Raw genomic sequence first — 16,401 nt, forward strand, 5'->3', positions numbered from 1 at the left:
TTGTGAGATAATGCAACAGAAGTATCTACACTATTGTTGTTAGTAGCCTCTATTGTTGACCTTCATTGGTCTGAAACAACATCCCAAGCTACAAACACACAGCTTGAAGCAAGATGAAGACAAGCAGTGTTCTAGGGAAACTGAAAAGCAAATCTATGCAAGCTCCTAACAAGTGATGTATAAACAGTTTGTTTACAATTAAATCTGGACCTTGAAGGTCCAAGTTGTGACTTAACACAATTTAAAGCTCAGTGCTTCTTTTATTGTGTCCAGCATTGGTTACTGGGGTAGAATATGAATTCGTTGTTCTTCGTAGTTGCGTCTGCCTCTGTACAAAACACCTAACTCATGCTCATCAAACAAATGAAATATATGCAGTGAACTTGTTAACGTTTGCAAGGGAGTGTGTGGGAAACACACAACTGAAATTAATATTTGAAATACAAAGCTCCATTGTTAGAAGGTGACCATCTGGACTGGAAGTGTTTGTGCTGATGTAAAGATTTTAAATCTGCTTGTATGAGTTATTTAGCTCGTTTTCAAGGTATAAGATGTAAACACTTTAAGAACAAATGGTCAAAATTGCTTTTCAAGGTTATTTTCACATTTTTTCTGTTAATATTCAGGTCTTTACTTCATTGAAAGAACAGATGTTAACAATTTGAAACCAAACAGCATGGTTTCAGCACAAAACTCAGAGCGTTTCAGCGCATGAACATTATAATACAGGGTGACAGCTGCACTTGTACAGATATCAGGTCTGAAAACCATGGAAAATTCTGTCGCTCATTCTGTGCATTTAACGTGTGCATATTGTGTGTTGCCAGTTACTTCCGTTCCACTCCCTTGAGCTGGGATTTCATACTGAATGTTTGAAGGAGGAGCAAAATTGTTTTACAATAAAGTGACAAAATGCCATAGCATTACAGCTAAAGTGCATCGGGTGAAGAGTTGCTGCGAGGTCAGGTCTGAATGTTCTGCTGAAGTTTCCTTGACATTTAAGAAGGTACTGGCCATGCTTCGAGAACAAACCACCAAATTTGGCAAGTGAAACCAACATTTAAATGTGGTTTCACTTGCAGTGAAGTTTGCAGTGCATGGCAAGCTTCTTTTATTTTGCCGTACACTGCTACAATCACTGCAACAGGTCAACTAGGGAGTGAAAGTAAGCTCAAACCACTACAGGGTGTCAGGGTGTTCACATTTAACTGCTGTGGTTTGAACAGGATCTGTAAAACGAGTGGTGAGGAGTTGTTTCTAAACTAAACAAATACATAGCAAGAATGAACGTACACACATGCACACACAGAAATCTTAATAATTCATTATTTACTGCTAAGAAGCTTTTTACTTTAAATACTGAGCTATGAGCAAAATCAGAAATGCAGCCCTATCTTTATTTTCTTCAACTTTATCTCATTTTTTTCCCTTCATTCTTAAATACTTAGAATGACTTGATAAGGTTAAATGAGGATTTCCCCAAATTTGACTCATTCAAATATTTGATTGATATAATTTGGAGCTTATGCATATTTGATGCAAAGCCCAACATATCTCAGTTTAGGGAAAGACCGACTGATAAACCATTCATGGAAAAGTTCAGTTCAGAATTTTTGAAAGCTCACTGCTTTCAAAGATTCTGTTCGGCTGGTGGGATCAACTAGTCACTTTCCTTTTCAAATTTATTCACAGACTTTCATCAGTCGAATAAATGTGACTCACTTTCGTCTCTGCAAATGTACATCACAAACAACATTTGCTTTCAGCAGGACTTCTTAGGGCTCATTTGACTCTCTGTGTTGATGTTTTTCATAAATTTAGTGCATCAATAAATAGAGCTTCAATTGCTTACCGGTTATTTGTATAGACAAATTGCATACAGACCCTTTTAACAGAGGGCCTATTTGTTGAACTTTTCCATATTATGTTTCATAACAAAAAATAAAAATCAAGCTTTCTAATGGAATTTAATATACCAGGATTAAGTAGCACTTTACAAAGTATATGGAAAGTAGTAAATAGTTTTCAAAACATTTTAGTAATAAAACTCCCCAGAATGTGTTCCTATAGTTGGATTCAACCACATTTGCACTTCAATAAACAACATTTTTAGCATAATCTTGTTTTATCTGCAACAGGTTTACATCAAGATTACCCTGTATATAGCTCCTACCATCTTACAAACTTAAGTATGTCTGTATCTCTAAGTTTCAATATTGATTTAAAAAGCCTATTAATAGTCTTAATTTATATGTCCCGCAAATATAATCATTGTTTTATGTGTTGCCTGAAATACATGCCTACTTACTTGCCTGTGTTAAAAAAAAGTTGATCCTGCCACCTCCATGTTTAGGAGTGAGGGCGGTGTGTGATGTGTGGTGTTAGTTTGGCAATGACATCTCCTGTTTAAAGGGGAAATGGCAGGGAGCATGGTGCTTTTCAGCCAAATTAACTTTCATTTTACCACTTTTCACAAGGAAGACGAGAAAGAAGCTTCTTCACCTAAAATGTATTGCAGCCAAAATGATTTGCATTAAGTTGTTTTCCAAAAAAGAAAAAACACCTACAGCAAACCAAAACTGCTTCAAAGATGGAGAAACTCAAAATAAAAGAGCAAGCAAATAAAAGAGCAGAGAACTTCGTATTCTCAGAGATGTTGATTATGTAATAACACCAGCTGTAGCAGGTCTTCGGTCACATTCATTTTGTTTGACCCGTTCCAACACATAAATATGTATTGATTTAAAAATGTTGCAGCTCTGGTTGTATGTTGAGGGTTAGTGTCCTGCTCAAATGTGATCCTTTGGCATAGCATGAATAAAGGTATAAATAGTTTTTCAAGACATTTTACATTTAATGGTATGCAGGATATTGTGCTCAAACTATATTCTCAGAGAAAAAACACTCCCAGTAACATGGAACAGTGGGATTTCCGAAGCGAAAGAGCCACCAAGCCATAGTATGCAGGCTGCCACTAAAGTGATGCTGCAGTGACGCATCCATCTTTTCCTCCCACCTCTCCTGCACCACTGAGATTGGAAGTGAGCAAGACGGGTGAGGAGAAAGACAGCTTTCTCTCCTCCCCTTCCCTCCTTCTGTGTCCCCCCTTCCCCACCTCAGGCTTCTGATTTGAGAGAGAAGAGAGAGGAGGTGACAGGCAACACAGGCTCTCGTCAACCTTACCTCAAACCTTCCTGTGTTCTCGGCTCACACAGGAGAGAAGGTGACAGGGCGCACATGGATAAAGAAGCCGCAAGCGCACACGCATACTTAAAGTGCACAGTCACGGCTGTGCGCGCACACTGACGACTAATCTTTTCTTTAGATTATCGCAGGCATGGCAACATTCAAAGCAAACGCACTTTAAGTAGTGGTTTGGCTGTTGAATAACACATAACTTTTCTCACAAAATACAAGTGGCATATTAATTTTTAAATCGTTACCAAAATTACTTAGCCCTTTTGTATTTATGGTAGCCAAAAAAAACAACAACAAAAAAAATCTAAGTTTCTAGCCAATTTTTAGTCATTTATTTTACCGAGCAAGTTGTCTTTGAAAACCAGAACAAGTATTTTCTATTATTTTTGCTCTGTCAGATTAAAGAGAATATTATCAGATAAACAGCCCTGTTTGTAGTTTTTGTGTGCTCCAAAGAAAGCGTGCAGTGTCTTGTCCTTGCTCCAATGTCAAGGCAAATATTCCCGTTTCACTGCGTGCATCTTGTTTTCCAGTCAAGGGTATCTATGGTGTTTGATTAGTCTCGAAAGGCAGGCAACTGACAGCAAGACGCCTACGAGTCGTATGAGCCTAAACAGAGCAGCACCAGGATAGAGTATAACACTATCATCATGAGACAGCGGTGTTCAGGATGAGAAAATCAAAGAAGTAATCCTCATCTTGGTCCAAGAATGCGCCTGTTGCTTGCTGCTCAGGTGAAGACAATGAATGATGTGGGCTCTTTTTCTGTTTGGCTAACATAATTAAAGCCAACAAACACTCCATCTTGTCTGATACGCCACCACAAAGTGGTTTGATTATATTAGTGGCTGCTAAAGCAATCAACAGAATTACCTTGACATCCCAATGCTTGCAACTAAAACTCGTAAAGCTGGGATTTCTTTTATCTGGGATAGTCACAACCATACTGCAGAGTTGCACTTGCTTGACAGCTTGACTGGAGAGTAGAGGAAAGAGATGGTCCCTGATTTTAAAGTCTTAGAAGTCAACTTGACAGGCGAGGGTGTGCCGAACAGTTGCAAACCATGAAAGCACAGAGCAAGAGCACATCACAACTGCTGTGGAAGACCGCATTTGTTAAAACACAGCAGAGATGTTGCCTTACAAGGAAATTGTTCAGCCCTGTACATAGTACTGGACAGTATGCCTTCCAAAAGCATTCGTAGCCCTACTTCACATTTTGGGAAATTACAAATTCAACCTTTCATGCTTTTTATTGACATTTAATGTGGTGGTTTGACAGAAAGTAGGACATATGAAGTGGCAGAAAAAAATTATGGTTGGTCTTCACCTGTGGGTAATTTACCTTAAGGGTAACAAAATCAATAATTTGCAGTGGCCATCACTCAGTTCTGATGCAGTTCTTTGTTTCAAAGCAAGTCTGTGAATATAGCTGAAAAGATGTGTGTTGGCATGGTGACCTACAAATCCTAGTTAAACAAGTTCTGCCAGAAGGACCGATCAGATTTCCAGCAAAGTATTCTAAGAAGATTGTCCAAGGATAATGAAGGGAAAACACGCATTTGAAGAAAAGAAACCCAAAACATACATAGCTCTCATAATCCTGGATTTAGATTAAACTAACTTGGTTGAGCTAAGCCTTACAGTTAATTGTAAATATCTGGTTTCAACTGTATGTGCCTGAAAAAGTGTGCTTTGGAATGATTTACCATCACATGTTGGTAAGGGGTGGCTCCACCAGTGGTTCTTTTCACACACCAGTGGCTCTTCGTGGCTGAGTCTGTAGCCTGAATCACAGCCAAATGAAACTGTGGATCCGATGGAAAAATCTTGTCCATAACGAATACCATTGACAGGAATACCAGGATCGAGGCATGAATAGCTGTCCACTGTAACACCTGAATAAGTGTATTTTTTTAAGAAAAAGGAAAACAAAACAAACAAAATTCAGTTTAGCTGATTTGTTCAAAAAAGCCTACCAAATGTATTTATTTTTCTACAAACATTGACCATAGTTGTCCTGACTCTACCGGTTAGACAATTGGGTGTATTATTTTTTGCATAATGCTTGCTTACTATAAGTATAATCTCCAAAAGTACATTGTGTCTGAATATAGGTCATTTTTTTCCCCCAAGAACCTGCAGGGACAACATTATTTCCAGTCAGCTCAGGCACACAAAGTGCATTTTTCTCCAACTTACTTTCATAGAGTATTTTGAAGCCAACGTTGGAGCGGCTGTTATCAGTGGTAAACAGGAGATAAAGGAAGTTGCTGCTGCTAAATAGGAACTGGGGCACCTGGGTGCCATTAAAGGAGCCAACCAGAGGCGATAGGAGGTTCGGCCCGTCATGGATCTCGAGGAAGTCGTAACCCAACTCTGTCTGGAACCTGTAAGAGGATAACATTAGATTGCCCTGACAATTAATTCAACTTTACCTATGATTTTATGAAAACTCTCAAGAATAAAATTCTCTAGTCTTTCTGTTATCATATCCACTTATTAAAGGGGTGAAAAATAGTAAAAGTAATAGATACTGATTTAAGGGAATGTTTTGTGCACTCTATGCAGATCAGAGCTCAAATAATGTGCAATATAAAACAAATACCGATGCCTTCTCATAAATAAGCTGTCGTTCATAATTTTATAGCCTATAACATTATAGAAATCCCTATTTCCTTTGTAAAACCTCATAAACTTCTTGTTAACACATGCCTGTCAAAAGCGCATTGCTCTGAGGGCTTTAGTAATATGCAAAACAAAACAATTTTATGGCTCACCTATCAAATGTGATCTTGATGGAACGTCCTGGCTCAGCTTCGATCACCCACTCGCAGCTGAGGGAGTCTTTGTAGTAACCGGGCCACCCAGGAGACAGAATGATCCCACTCGGAGCAGAGTAATGGCCGCCACATGGCGCTGGAAGAGAGGAGGAGAAGGGAGGAGGAATGTCAGAGATGGAAAAATGAGAACACTCTAGCATAATCTGGGTCTACATGTAAGTACAGTCTGATGAGTAATGTATGAGAAGTAGCAACATGCATATTCTGAAAGATTTACATGCAGCTTAGATTGGTGAATCATCTCCAGCAGAGGCTGAAAGGCAGGCAAGTCAATTACTACTTTATGCAATCTTCTTCAAGGCTGGTGCACTGGTTAGCACCAAACTGGCTCTCTGAACATATTTCACAGCAACATCAAAGCAAAATCACAGCTACCAAACTGGCTGCAGTTGATTCATCACATATGCAACAACTCTGCAGAGTTTGTAATGATTTTGAGTTTTCATCAGCAGTATGGAATTATTTAAGTTTATTATTCACTTGGATACAAGATCTGCATCGGTTTCATAAACTATTCGTTATTTTCGATGGTTCAGTGCCTTACTAGTTGTGTAAAAGATCCCATGCAAGAGATGGATTTGTGCTTCCGTAACCAGCAAAAGCTAGTCAGCTCAATTTTGTTTAGCAAAATTTGGAACTTTAGGATCGGAGATGAGTACAGTAGCCCTTACATTAACCTATTTTTACTCAAGTAGAAGTAAAAAGTAATCATCTAAAATGGGCTAGTAAGTTATATAAAATGTGGTAAAAATGCAAGTTGAGTTTGAGAAAATGAGACAATCTTACAGAAAAAAATATAAAGTTATTGATTCTTGTCTTTTTTCCACAAGATCAAGCTTCTTAAACCAGTAGGCTACGTTTACATGTTAGAATAAAGTACTTCTTGGGACAATTTATACTGTTCACTACAAATTGACTTGACCACCAAATGGCAAATCATTTGAAACACACAATATCAATGTTGAAATACACCAAATCTCGCTTAAACATACACTCATAGGTGTGTGTATGTGTCAATGAATTTTGCTCCATGTTGTGAATTAGAAAGGTGATGTAATATGAGGTGCCTTAAAAACTAATAATATTGTCACCTCTGTTTTCGATCCGTATTGTGTATCATCTCATCAGCTGAATGTATTGTCACATTACTGTGGCTAACAATGCTTCGTTTTTAATCTAAGTATTTCTCTGAACATTTTGAATTGCATTGTTAATGTAATACAATTATTTGAATCATTTGATTCCTTTGAGCAAAAATAAATCACAATGGGGCATGTTGTGGTGGCACAGGGGGTTAGCACGCCCCACGCTTGGAGGCCTTAGTCCTCGACGCGGACGTCGCGGGTTCGACTCCCGGTCCCGACGACCTTTGCCGCATGTCCTCCCCCCTCTACTCACCCTCCTTCCTGTCTGCCTACTGTACAAAAAATACGAGCCACTAGCGCCGCAAAAACTCTTCGGAGAAAAAAAATAAATAAATAAATCACAATATTTTGCGGAAACAAATCTTCCAACCATAATTAAACTACAAATCTTACACATGATAGTATGAGTTTCATTTCATGTTTCATTTAGTGTGTGCAGATGACTTGTGCACTCTGTGTAATGTAAGAGTGCCATAAAATATGTACCACTTATATGAAAAGTGCATTGTGATTTATTCTGAAAAGTTAAATACATAAAAGTTTCTAAAACCATTATCATTATGATAGCTGTGAATAATTTAGAATTACTTTGAAACTGTCTTAATCAGGAATCAGGAAGAGTTCATTTTAATTAAAATTAGTATGCTGTAATCCAATAGCAGTAGCATGTTACACATTCTTATTAAAGTTTAACTCAATGTGTGAAGCCACTTTACTTAGGTCGAGAAAAATTGCAATGACAAAATTAGTATGAGTCTTTACAACCTGGAGCAATATTGCCAAGGCTCATTTATACAAAATGGAAGTTTCTATTAACAGCAGCTGTCAGCTACAATGGACATGTCCTGACTTAATATCGTATAGTGTGCATTTGTATTTAGCTCTGTTTTTTTGCTGACACCCCAGAATAAAGTCCAGTGTAACCAAACTGCCTCCAGATTGTCATTTGATTCATAAAAAAGGTTAATCAGTGTGCAGCTTATTCTCAGTTAAAATACGGTTGCTGTGTATTACAGGCAAGGGGAGCATTATTAATTGAGTCAGGACTCGATTAAACTCTGGAGTCCTGCCTCGATTAGGAACTCTGAAGGAATTGCTGAGAACCATTGCTCAGGTCAAAGAATCTGTCAACAGGACAAATATGTGCACAACATAAATCCAGCCATTCTGATAAAGGAAAATAGCCATACAACATCTTGTTTGCAGTTTGCAGTAGGTGACCCTGCAAACATGTGGAAAAAGCAGCTCTCAGACGAGACTACTATTGTTTGAACTATATGCTGTATATAGTAGAGAGCTGACATTAAAATCCCCCCCTGAACAACACAATGCTACCCAGCATCATGTTGTGAGGATGCTCATCTTCTGCAGGAGCAGGCAAGCTGGTAGGAGTTGATGACTGAAAGATTAAGCTAAATATAGGCCAATCCTGGAAGAAAACCTGTTGGAGGCTGCAAAAAACTTAAGGATGGGGTGAAGGTTCACCTTGTAGCAAAACAACAATCATACGCCTAGAGCTAAAGAGGCATCTACATTATTTAGATCAAAGCATACCTAAAAATATGACCTAGATTTTTTTTTTTTAAAAAGGTAATCTCAGAAAGCAATGAAAAAATAATGTTCCATTGCTCATTCAGAGAACATTTAAATATTTTGCAACTCTAAAAATAAAGATCCCCAAAGATGTTTGGGGCTTTAAATCCTTCAAAGAGGTCAGTGCAAAATCATTGACTCAGGGGACCAGATTACAAATGGATACCATACCTTAACAACCATGTATTCTTTTCCTTCTACTTCACAATTAAGTGCTCATTTGTGCTGATCTTTCACTCAAAGTCTGGCCAGTTTTAATGTGTCAGATACTAAAAAGGTTCACAGGGTATGAATATGTTTACGAGCTACAGGAACTAACACTCCTCATGTAACTTCCTTCTGTTTTACGCTTCTTTTCGACAGCAAAAAAGTATAGTGCAGTAGTGCATAATGATATCTTGGATGACATACTGGTCCTTATATAATAGCTTAGCCAGCAATCTTGCCATTATTTACCTTCACATTTAGGAATGGGCCCACTCCACATGACTTTTCCCCGTTCTAGCTGACAGGAGATGGTCTCGGTTCCCTGGGTTTTAATGAAACCGTCCTCACACACCACAGAGATGGAGCTGCCGAGCTGGAAGCTGTCTCCAAAGCGACGAGCATTGATGGGAATACCAGGGTCCGGACACTCATTGTGGCCAAACGCTGTAAATATATATGTTTTAAAAATCATAATTACAAGAAGACACGTATACAATGATATTTTTGAGATTAGAAAAAAATTATATATATAAATATGTAGGAAAGGTAATTTTACAATTTAAATGTTTTGTCTTTGTTTTGATGGCATTTCAAAAGCCCCATCATAAATATTCATGGAAAATGACAGCTTCAATCTTTTGTTCTTTCTTTGTTCATTTCCTTTCTTTTTACACCTCTGCTGATTGTTTCCGATACTCCAATAACCGGCTGCTAGCAAAAGTCCATATTTTCTTCCCTCATAACGTCTGCTTCAGTCACAAATGAAATGAAATTTTGATTTCATTTAATTTTCTTTTTGGCCATCTTTCACGCACCACTCCATAAATCTCATGCTTGCTCTATATGGTATAATGATAGATTGGTAGATTATGAACCTTACTGTAATTTTGTGTCTTATTTACTATGCATTGGTGTTACAGTATATAGCAGTTTATGCCATTTGTGGATAATTACTTTGACTAAGGTTTGTTGGAGTTTCTCCAGATTCATGTCAGTGAATTTGTTTCTCACTTGTTCTTTAATTTTTTCTTTTTTCGATGAAGGCATTAAAACCTCCTTTTAAAGATATTTTAGCCTAATTTATGTTGTTAGGCTCTATTTAAATGAATTCTTGATTTTACAGAATTGGCAGTCATTAGACTTGGGTGTGGTTTCAAAAGAAGAGCTGGAACTGAAACATACTGCTGTAAGTGATATTAAATCCTCTCCCAGACATGGAGTGATCGGCCTGAAATTCCAGCCTCAGAGTGTTGGTGTTGGACGTCAGGTGGGACGGACTCTCGGCTCCGGAGAACCTCCCGATGACAGGGGCATCATTTGTCTCGCCATCTTTCACAGTCAGGGAATCGTATGGTGCCTCAAGGTCGAAATCATTAAATGCCAAGTGGATTCTCGAGCCTGGATCAGACTGGATGAGCCAGACACAATTCATGTTGTTCCCGTAGCCTTCTGGGTAATCTGGGGAGAGGACTGTTCCTGAGGGAGCTGTGAAGTTGGACATGCAGGGGACTGCAGGAGGAAGAGGGAAAACACACACACGCACACAGATAATTTCTGTTAAATATTCATCTTCTGAGCGTCATCGGTCATCAACTGCCCTAGGCCATAATAATCTCTGTCTTGTCACCATGGTGACAGGTCAGAGAGAAAGATATCAAGAACATTCCAGCCCAGATGTCATGAATTATTTCCATCTACTTTTAGTGCTTACATATACATATGGGTATGTTCGCAGACCACTGGTTGTTATCTTGGCAGGAAATGGTTTTTTCTCCGATCAGCTCGAAGCCAAACTGGCACTCAAACCTCAGGATTCCCCCGTTTGAGAAGCTGTCGCCCTCTCTCACTCCGTAGAGAGGCGTCCCAGGGTCACCACAACTCTCTTTGTCTATTTCTGGAATGACACAGATTCAATAGAAGACATAAACATCTGCACAAATCTCAGAGGCCTGAATTAAAGAACCATTTTGGACAAGGAACCTTATCTGAACCAGAGAGCCATTTCTACATTTATTTCAATAAAGAGATAGGTGTAGTTATAATTGTACAAAGCATGCTTAAATGTTGCCCACATTTGTAGTATTAACTGCTAAAATGATTACAAATACAAAATGATAAACATATTTTTTATAGTTGCTTTGAAGTCACACAAGACCAATAGATGATCGTTTTTGTTTGGTCAGTCTGGAGTGTGCCATAAGGTTTTCTGAACAACCCAAATCTCATTAAAATTAGATTGTATTATATGGATATGATTAGCTACTGTAACTATAGACTGTTGCAAAAGTGCATAAAACATTTTACCACCTTAACACAAGCCAACAAGGAGCTTTTTATGAAATAACTGGCAATAACGTTCTGACTTTTCTCCTTGTTATAGACAAGGATCTTTCAAGGATAACAGATTTTGCAAAACTTTGCCAGTTGCCTATTTAAACTGCTATCATATCAAAAAGTGAAGGAACTAAATTGCCTTTAAAAAGGGCTATTAAAATAATGCGCTGCAGATGTTTGAGGTGCTACACAATATTTAAGCAAAGTGGATTTATTTTTTCAGAGCTGTAGTATAAACCGACTAACTCTGGTCAGTGGATGATTGGTGAATTAATTTTGTGCAGAGCTACAGTGATGGAGTTGCTGATCATTTCCACCCCCGTCCTCATTTTTGCCTGGTGCTTTTGCAGACCTTTGCCAGTGACAGCTGGGAATGGCAGATAAACCGCTGCAGCATCCTACTGTACATGCACAAAATCTCTCCTACATGTTCACATTGAAACTGCAATATCAGGTGGTCAAGCTCTGCTTGAAGGCAATAAAAATATTACAAATTTGCACTGAAATGTATGAACAAATCATTATGTGTCTATCTTAAAGAAAACAAACTAGCTGCCATCTTGCTTTTGGAAGCCCAAGTTTTAGAAATTTACAATGTGGGGAAAATAAGTATTGAACACATCCTCAGTAAATAAACATTTCTAATGGTCTAATAGAAATGGAAATCATAGAAATACTCACAATACAAAAAACAGCAAAAAAAATCCATGAATTGGATTTAATAAGGTGTAACAATGCAGAACTTCAATGATAAATCTTTAACCTTTTTCCCTATTTTGTCATGCAAAAATAATAAACTTCAATGTATTTCAGTTGGATCTTATGTAATAAACCAACACACATGTCTAGTTGTACAATAAAATTAAAAGGGACATGGCTTTCAGTACTATTTACAAATATAAATCTGAAAAGGGTGACCTGCATTTTCATTCATCCTTGATTACTTAGACTTCTGAAGCCATTGGTCTGCATAATGTCCAATACAAACCAAGGCCTACAGAAGTCACTAAGTTAGTAACCTATGATTGCAAACCTCCGAAGGCTTTAATGTTTAACTAAACTGACTATGTGAGGTGTGCTTTGATTAGAGAAGCATACAGTAGGCTCATTGTAACTGTAAAGTGTGCACAAAATTGACCTTTTTGGAAGAGTGGAAAGAAGACATAAGAAGCTCTATCTCATAAGAAGCTCTAGATCCTGGGAGAAAACCTGTTAGAGGCTACAAAATACATAAGACTTCCTGAAAGGAGGTTAACAACAACCCTACACACATAGCCAGAGCTGCACTGAAATAGTTTAGGTGAAAGCATGTACATGTGTTAGAACAGCACAAAGACCAGACATAAATGGAAATGTGAAGCAGTGGCAAGTTTTTTCACCTTTATATTTGTAAATAAATTGCTTTTTTTAATTTTTTATTTCCATTTCCAAATGTTTCATAGTTATGCACAATTGTGTGTTGGTCTGTATCAGAATACAGTATTGTACTTGTAGCAGGCCCTAGTGGAACGATATGGAGGAAGTTTCCTGCTCTGACAAAGGCATTCCTTCAGCAGTATAAGGGAAGCCGGTCAGAGTTGATGGGATGACGGATGGAGCTAAATAGAGGGCAAACCTCAAAGAAAATCTGTGGTTACAAATTACTTGAAATTGGGGAGGAGGTTCACCTGTCTGCAGGAAATTGATCTGCCAAAAATTGGTTCCATTTTTCTTAATGACATTTTACATTAATATCGATGTTCCAGTTACAAGTAAGTATTTTCTATAGAAATTCTACTTGTCACACAACTGTGTCTCCATTACTCTGATTAGAGTGTTGTGTGTCGGATTTCTTAACATATAATTTCTATTTCCCCATGTCTTCTACTCCTTTATTCTCCTCTGTTCCTCTCCCGCTTTCAGTATTATTTACAGAGGCGGCCCATGGCAGGAACAAGGCTTTGTACCTTGTGTGTGTTTCACTTTAGTATATGTACTGTGTGTGTCTGTGAGCTGGCGTGCATGTTTGTGATGTATTGCATTAATTTCCATCATGACATCGTCTTTATGAGACCCGCAGACTCAACCAATCACAGTCGGCCCTAGCACATACACACACAACGACACACACACTCGTAGCGTAAGAATGGAGAACAAATTGCTTCGGAGAGAAAACAGGCTTAGAGTTGGAGCATTCCTGTAGAGCGACTCCTTCTCCCTCTCTTCACACACACACATGCTCACCCCAGCAGCACACACACTCATAAACAAACCAATCACACTCCCACAGTCAGTCTCTGTCTTTGATGTGTACACACCGTGCACACATACACACGTGAATAATCCTATTGTATTTGTAACAACAAGGCTGACAGATTCACAAAGGGGATTAGGGCACTTAAAGAGGATCGGCGTGTATGTGTGAGTGTGAGACACAAATTCAATATGTGTGTGGTGGCAAGTTAAAATTTTTCCCTCTGCGATTGTATATTGAGCTTCATTCCATTTGGTTCCACAACATTCCATCATATCCACACCATATTGTTCATGGGAAAACATATGTTGACGTTCAACCACACAGAATGCATATATATTGGGAAAAAACTCAGCACATACTAAGGATTTAGAGTGTAAGGTATACATTTCAGGAGAGATGAGACTTTTTTTGGTTGGCTGTTTCTTTTTTCGTCATCATTCTGAAATTGATTTCGGCACCGCATTCAGAATTCTGATGGAACGCTGAAGTCAGTTTCCGCAGGGTGATGTTTAATATATTCCAGAAAGGGCCACCTGCTGTGCTTCATTCTCAGCTGTGTTTCCAAAATGATATCAAAGATGCAATAAACACATTAAACTTCACAGCATAATAATCTAATACGTCAACAATAGCCACAGGAGAAGAGCAATTGAGTACAAAGTCCATTAGTACTCCTGAACAGTGTGGGGAAGAAATGTGAACTTCAGTCACTCTAATTATGCTGTAGTTTTCTGATTCTTTGACCTGAAAGGGAGGGGCTCAAATTGACTTGTTCACACTGCAGACATCAGAGAGGATGCTTTGCAGAATGAAAATTATCTCAGTTATTACACTGGGATTTTTTTCCTCACCTCTGCCAGGCTCAAAGCAGGGATTCAGATGAGATTTTGACAATTGATTTAATGGGAAGTGAGTATTAGAAAAAAAATGCATCAAATTTCATCTTCATAAATCTCTCTGTATTTCTTGTTTTGTTTAAACATCAAAATAACAGACAGATAAGTAACACTTTTAGGTGTTTAACTCAAGTTAGGACTAAATAAACAAATATTTTATTGGCTTTACGGTAATTTTGCACCTACCTTTGTTCATGATTCCAATACATATTCTTTGTTTCATTCTAGTTCATAAGCTGATTTGTTTTTAGGTTTTTTTTACCCCTCCAAGGGGTCTTTTGTGGGCTCTAGTGTCCCTTATATGATAGTAGGCTGACAGGAAACAGGGAAGGAAAGGGGGGAAGACATGCGGCAAATGTCGTCGGGTCCAGGAGTCGAACCCGCGACGGCCGCGTCGAGGACTCAAGACCTCCAAATACGAGTCGCGCTATCCCCTACGCCACCACAGCACGCCCCCATAAGCTGATTTGTTAATGAATTTGTACTAATTTTTTTGCATGTGTGGATTACTAATATGATGATTTCTCATTACCAAAGTATTGCAAAAGAAGTTTTCACAAGACATTTCAACGCAATACAGTGAACTGCATTAGGGTATGTGCATATTCACAGTGCAAGACTCCACTCTACTGCCGAAGAAAAAGCGTTCAAACGCTTGTGCAAAATTTGCTGTGAAGTATAGAGCAAAATTAAACACTTCAAAGTTTGGAAGTAGAAACAACATGTTGTGGGGTTATTTTTCAGAACATGGTAAAGGCAAAATTTATGTAATTAAAGAAATGATAAAGGAACCAGGATACATTTAGCTCAAATCTAACCAGATTTCTGCAAAGAATTAAAGGTAAAAAGACATAATAATAATAAACTGATCTTGTATAATGCTTTTCTAGTTCCACTTGCCACTGAAGCCACTTTTACACCAGGGTCACATTCCCACATTCATGAACCGATGTGCAGATACTTAGACCACTTAGAATAAAATGTCAGCTTTGGGGTACAGTGACATGTCAATCCCACTTGAGATGGCTGGGTTTCACACCTGACTTTAAATTACAAGAACCTCTTGTAATTAATTTGCTACATGACTGCAGTTCATTAACCATAATTCATGGACTAATTTGTTTGGGTTTGTATTTTTTGGTGAGAATTTATTTAGTTGTTCACCACATCTGCTGTGGTTTTTATTTCAAGAGGCCAATAAGAAATATATATTTATTAAGAAAAACATAAATCTGTTCAATTTCAATACTATGTATCTAAAATATCTATAACTCCAAGTGAATGCCACAAAAACTAAGAACAACTGGCTTCCATTCTTTGACATAAACACAAAATTATTCTTTCTAATGAAAAAAAAAAATCCTCCCAGACTCTGGTGTATGACCTTGTATTAAGCCTGAAATTCAAGCATCATCAGAGGGTTTCACAGTGTACATGTCATGTCATAAACTGTGCAGAAGGGGCAGCCGAGAGAACAGCAGTACCCATATCTCGAGGGCATTCTTGCCATTTTTTCCCCCAACTGGTATGGAACAGTTGCTTCCTTTACCGATCTAAAAACATGTCATGAAACCTAAGTGAACACTGAACCAAACAAATGTGGGTGTACATCTAGCCCTAAGTGCACAATGTAATATCAAAGCAAGAAAGTAAACCAATTAAACCCTGCCAAGACTCTACTTAGGAAAGGTTAAAGCTGCATTTTTCAAATATCGCCTCAGCTTAAAGTAAACACAAAGAGCCTAATGAGCTCTAAACCATCTGGTGTTTCCTCTCAATGAGCTTTTCAAATTATTCATTACCACTGAAAATGGCATCTTGTATGTACAAAATAGGGACAACATTGCCTGGTAAATCACTGTCCATTTCATTTATCTCCCTAGTTACCAAATGCCATATGCATTTGGAATACGCAATGTGTATTTTTAATTTGCAATGGGAGTAACAGT

General features: G+C 38.1%; 1 protein-coding gene across 7 annotated transcripts in view; it reads right to left on the reverse strand.

Annotated features, from left to right (window-relative positions):
* The window catches only part of LOC114156180 (CUB and sushi domain-containing protein 3-like), a 404,435-nt gene that overhangs the window by 101,867 nt on the left and 286,167 nt on the right, over positions 1–16,401 (reverse strand). For all 7 annotated transcript variants that reach the window (XM_028036459.1, XM_028036460.1, XM_028036458.1 and 4 more), the window contains 6 exons: positions 10,698–10,880; positions 10,169–10,495; positions 9,236–9,430; positions 5,979–6,117; positions 5,401–5,588; positions 4,908–5,096 (listed from right to left, as the gene is read on the reverse strand). In XM_028036459.1, the coding sequence (XP_027892260.1) occupies positions 4,908–5,096; positions 5,401–5,588; positions 5,979–6,117; positions 9,236–9,430; positions 10,169–10,495; positions 10,698–10,880 (1,221 nt within the window). The remainder of the gene's footprint in view (positions 1–4,907; positions 5,097–5,400; positions 5,589–5,978; positions 6,118–9,235; positions 9,431–10,168; positions 10,496–10,697; positions 10,881–16,401) is intronic.

The sequence above is a fragment of the Xiphophorus couchianus genome, chromosome 13 (genome assembly GCF_001444195.1).
Source record: "Xiphophorus couchianus chromosome 13, X_couchianus-1.0, whole genome shotgun sequence".
Lineage (NCBI taxonomy): Eukaryota > Metazoa > Chordata > Actinopteri > Cyprinodontiformes > Poeciliidae > Xiphophorus > Xiphophorus couchianus.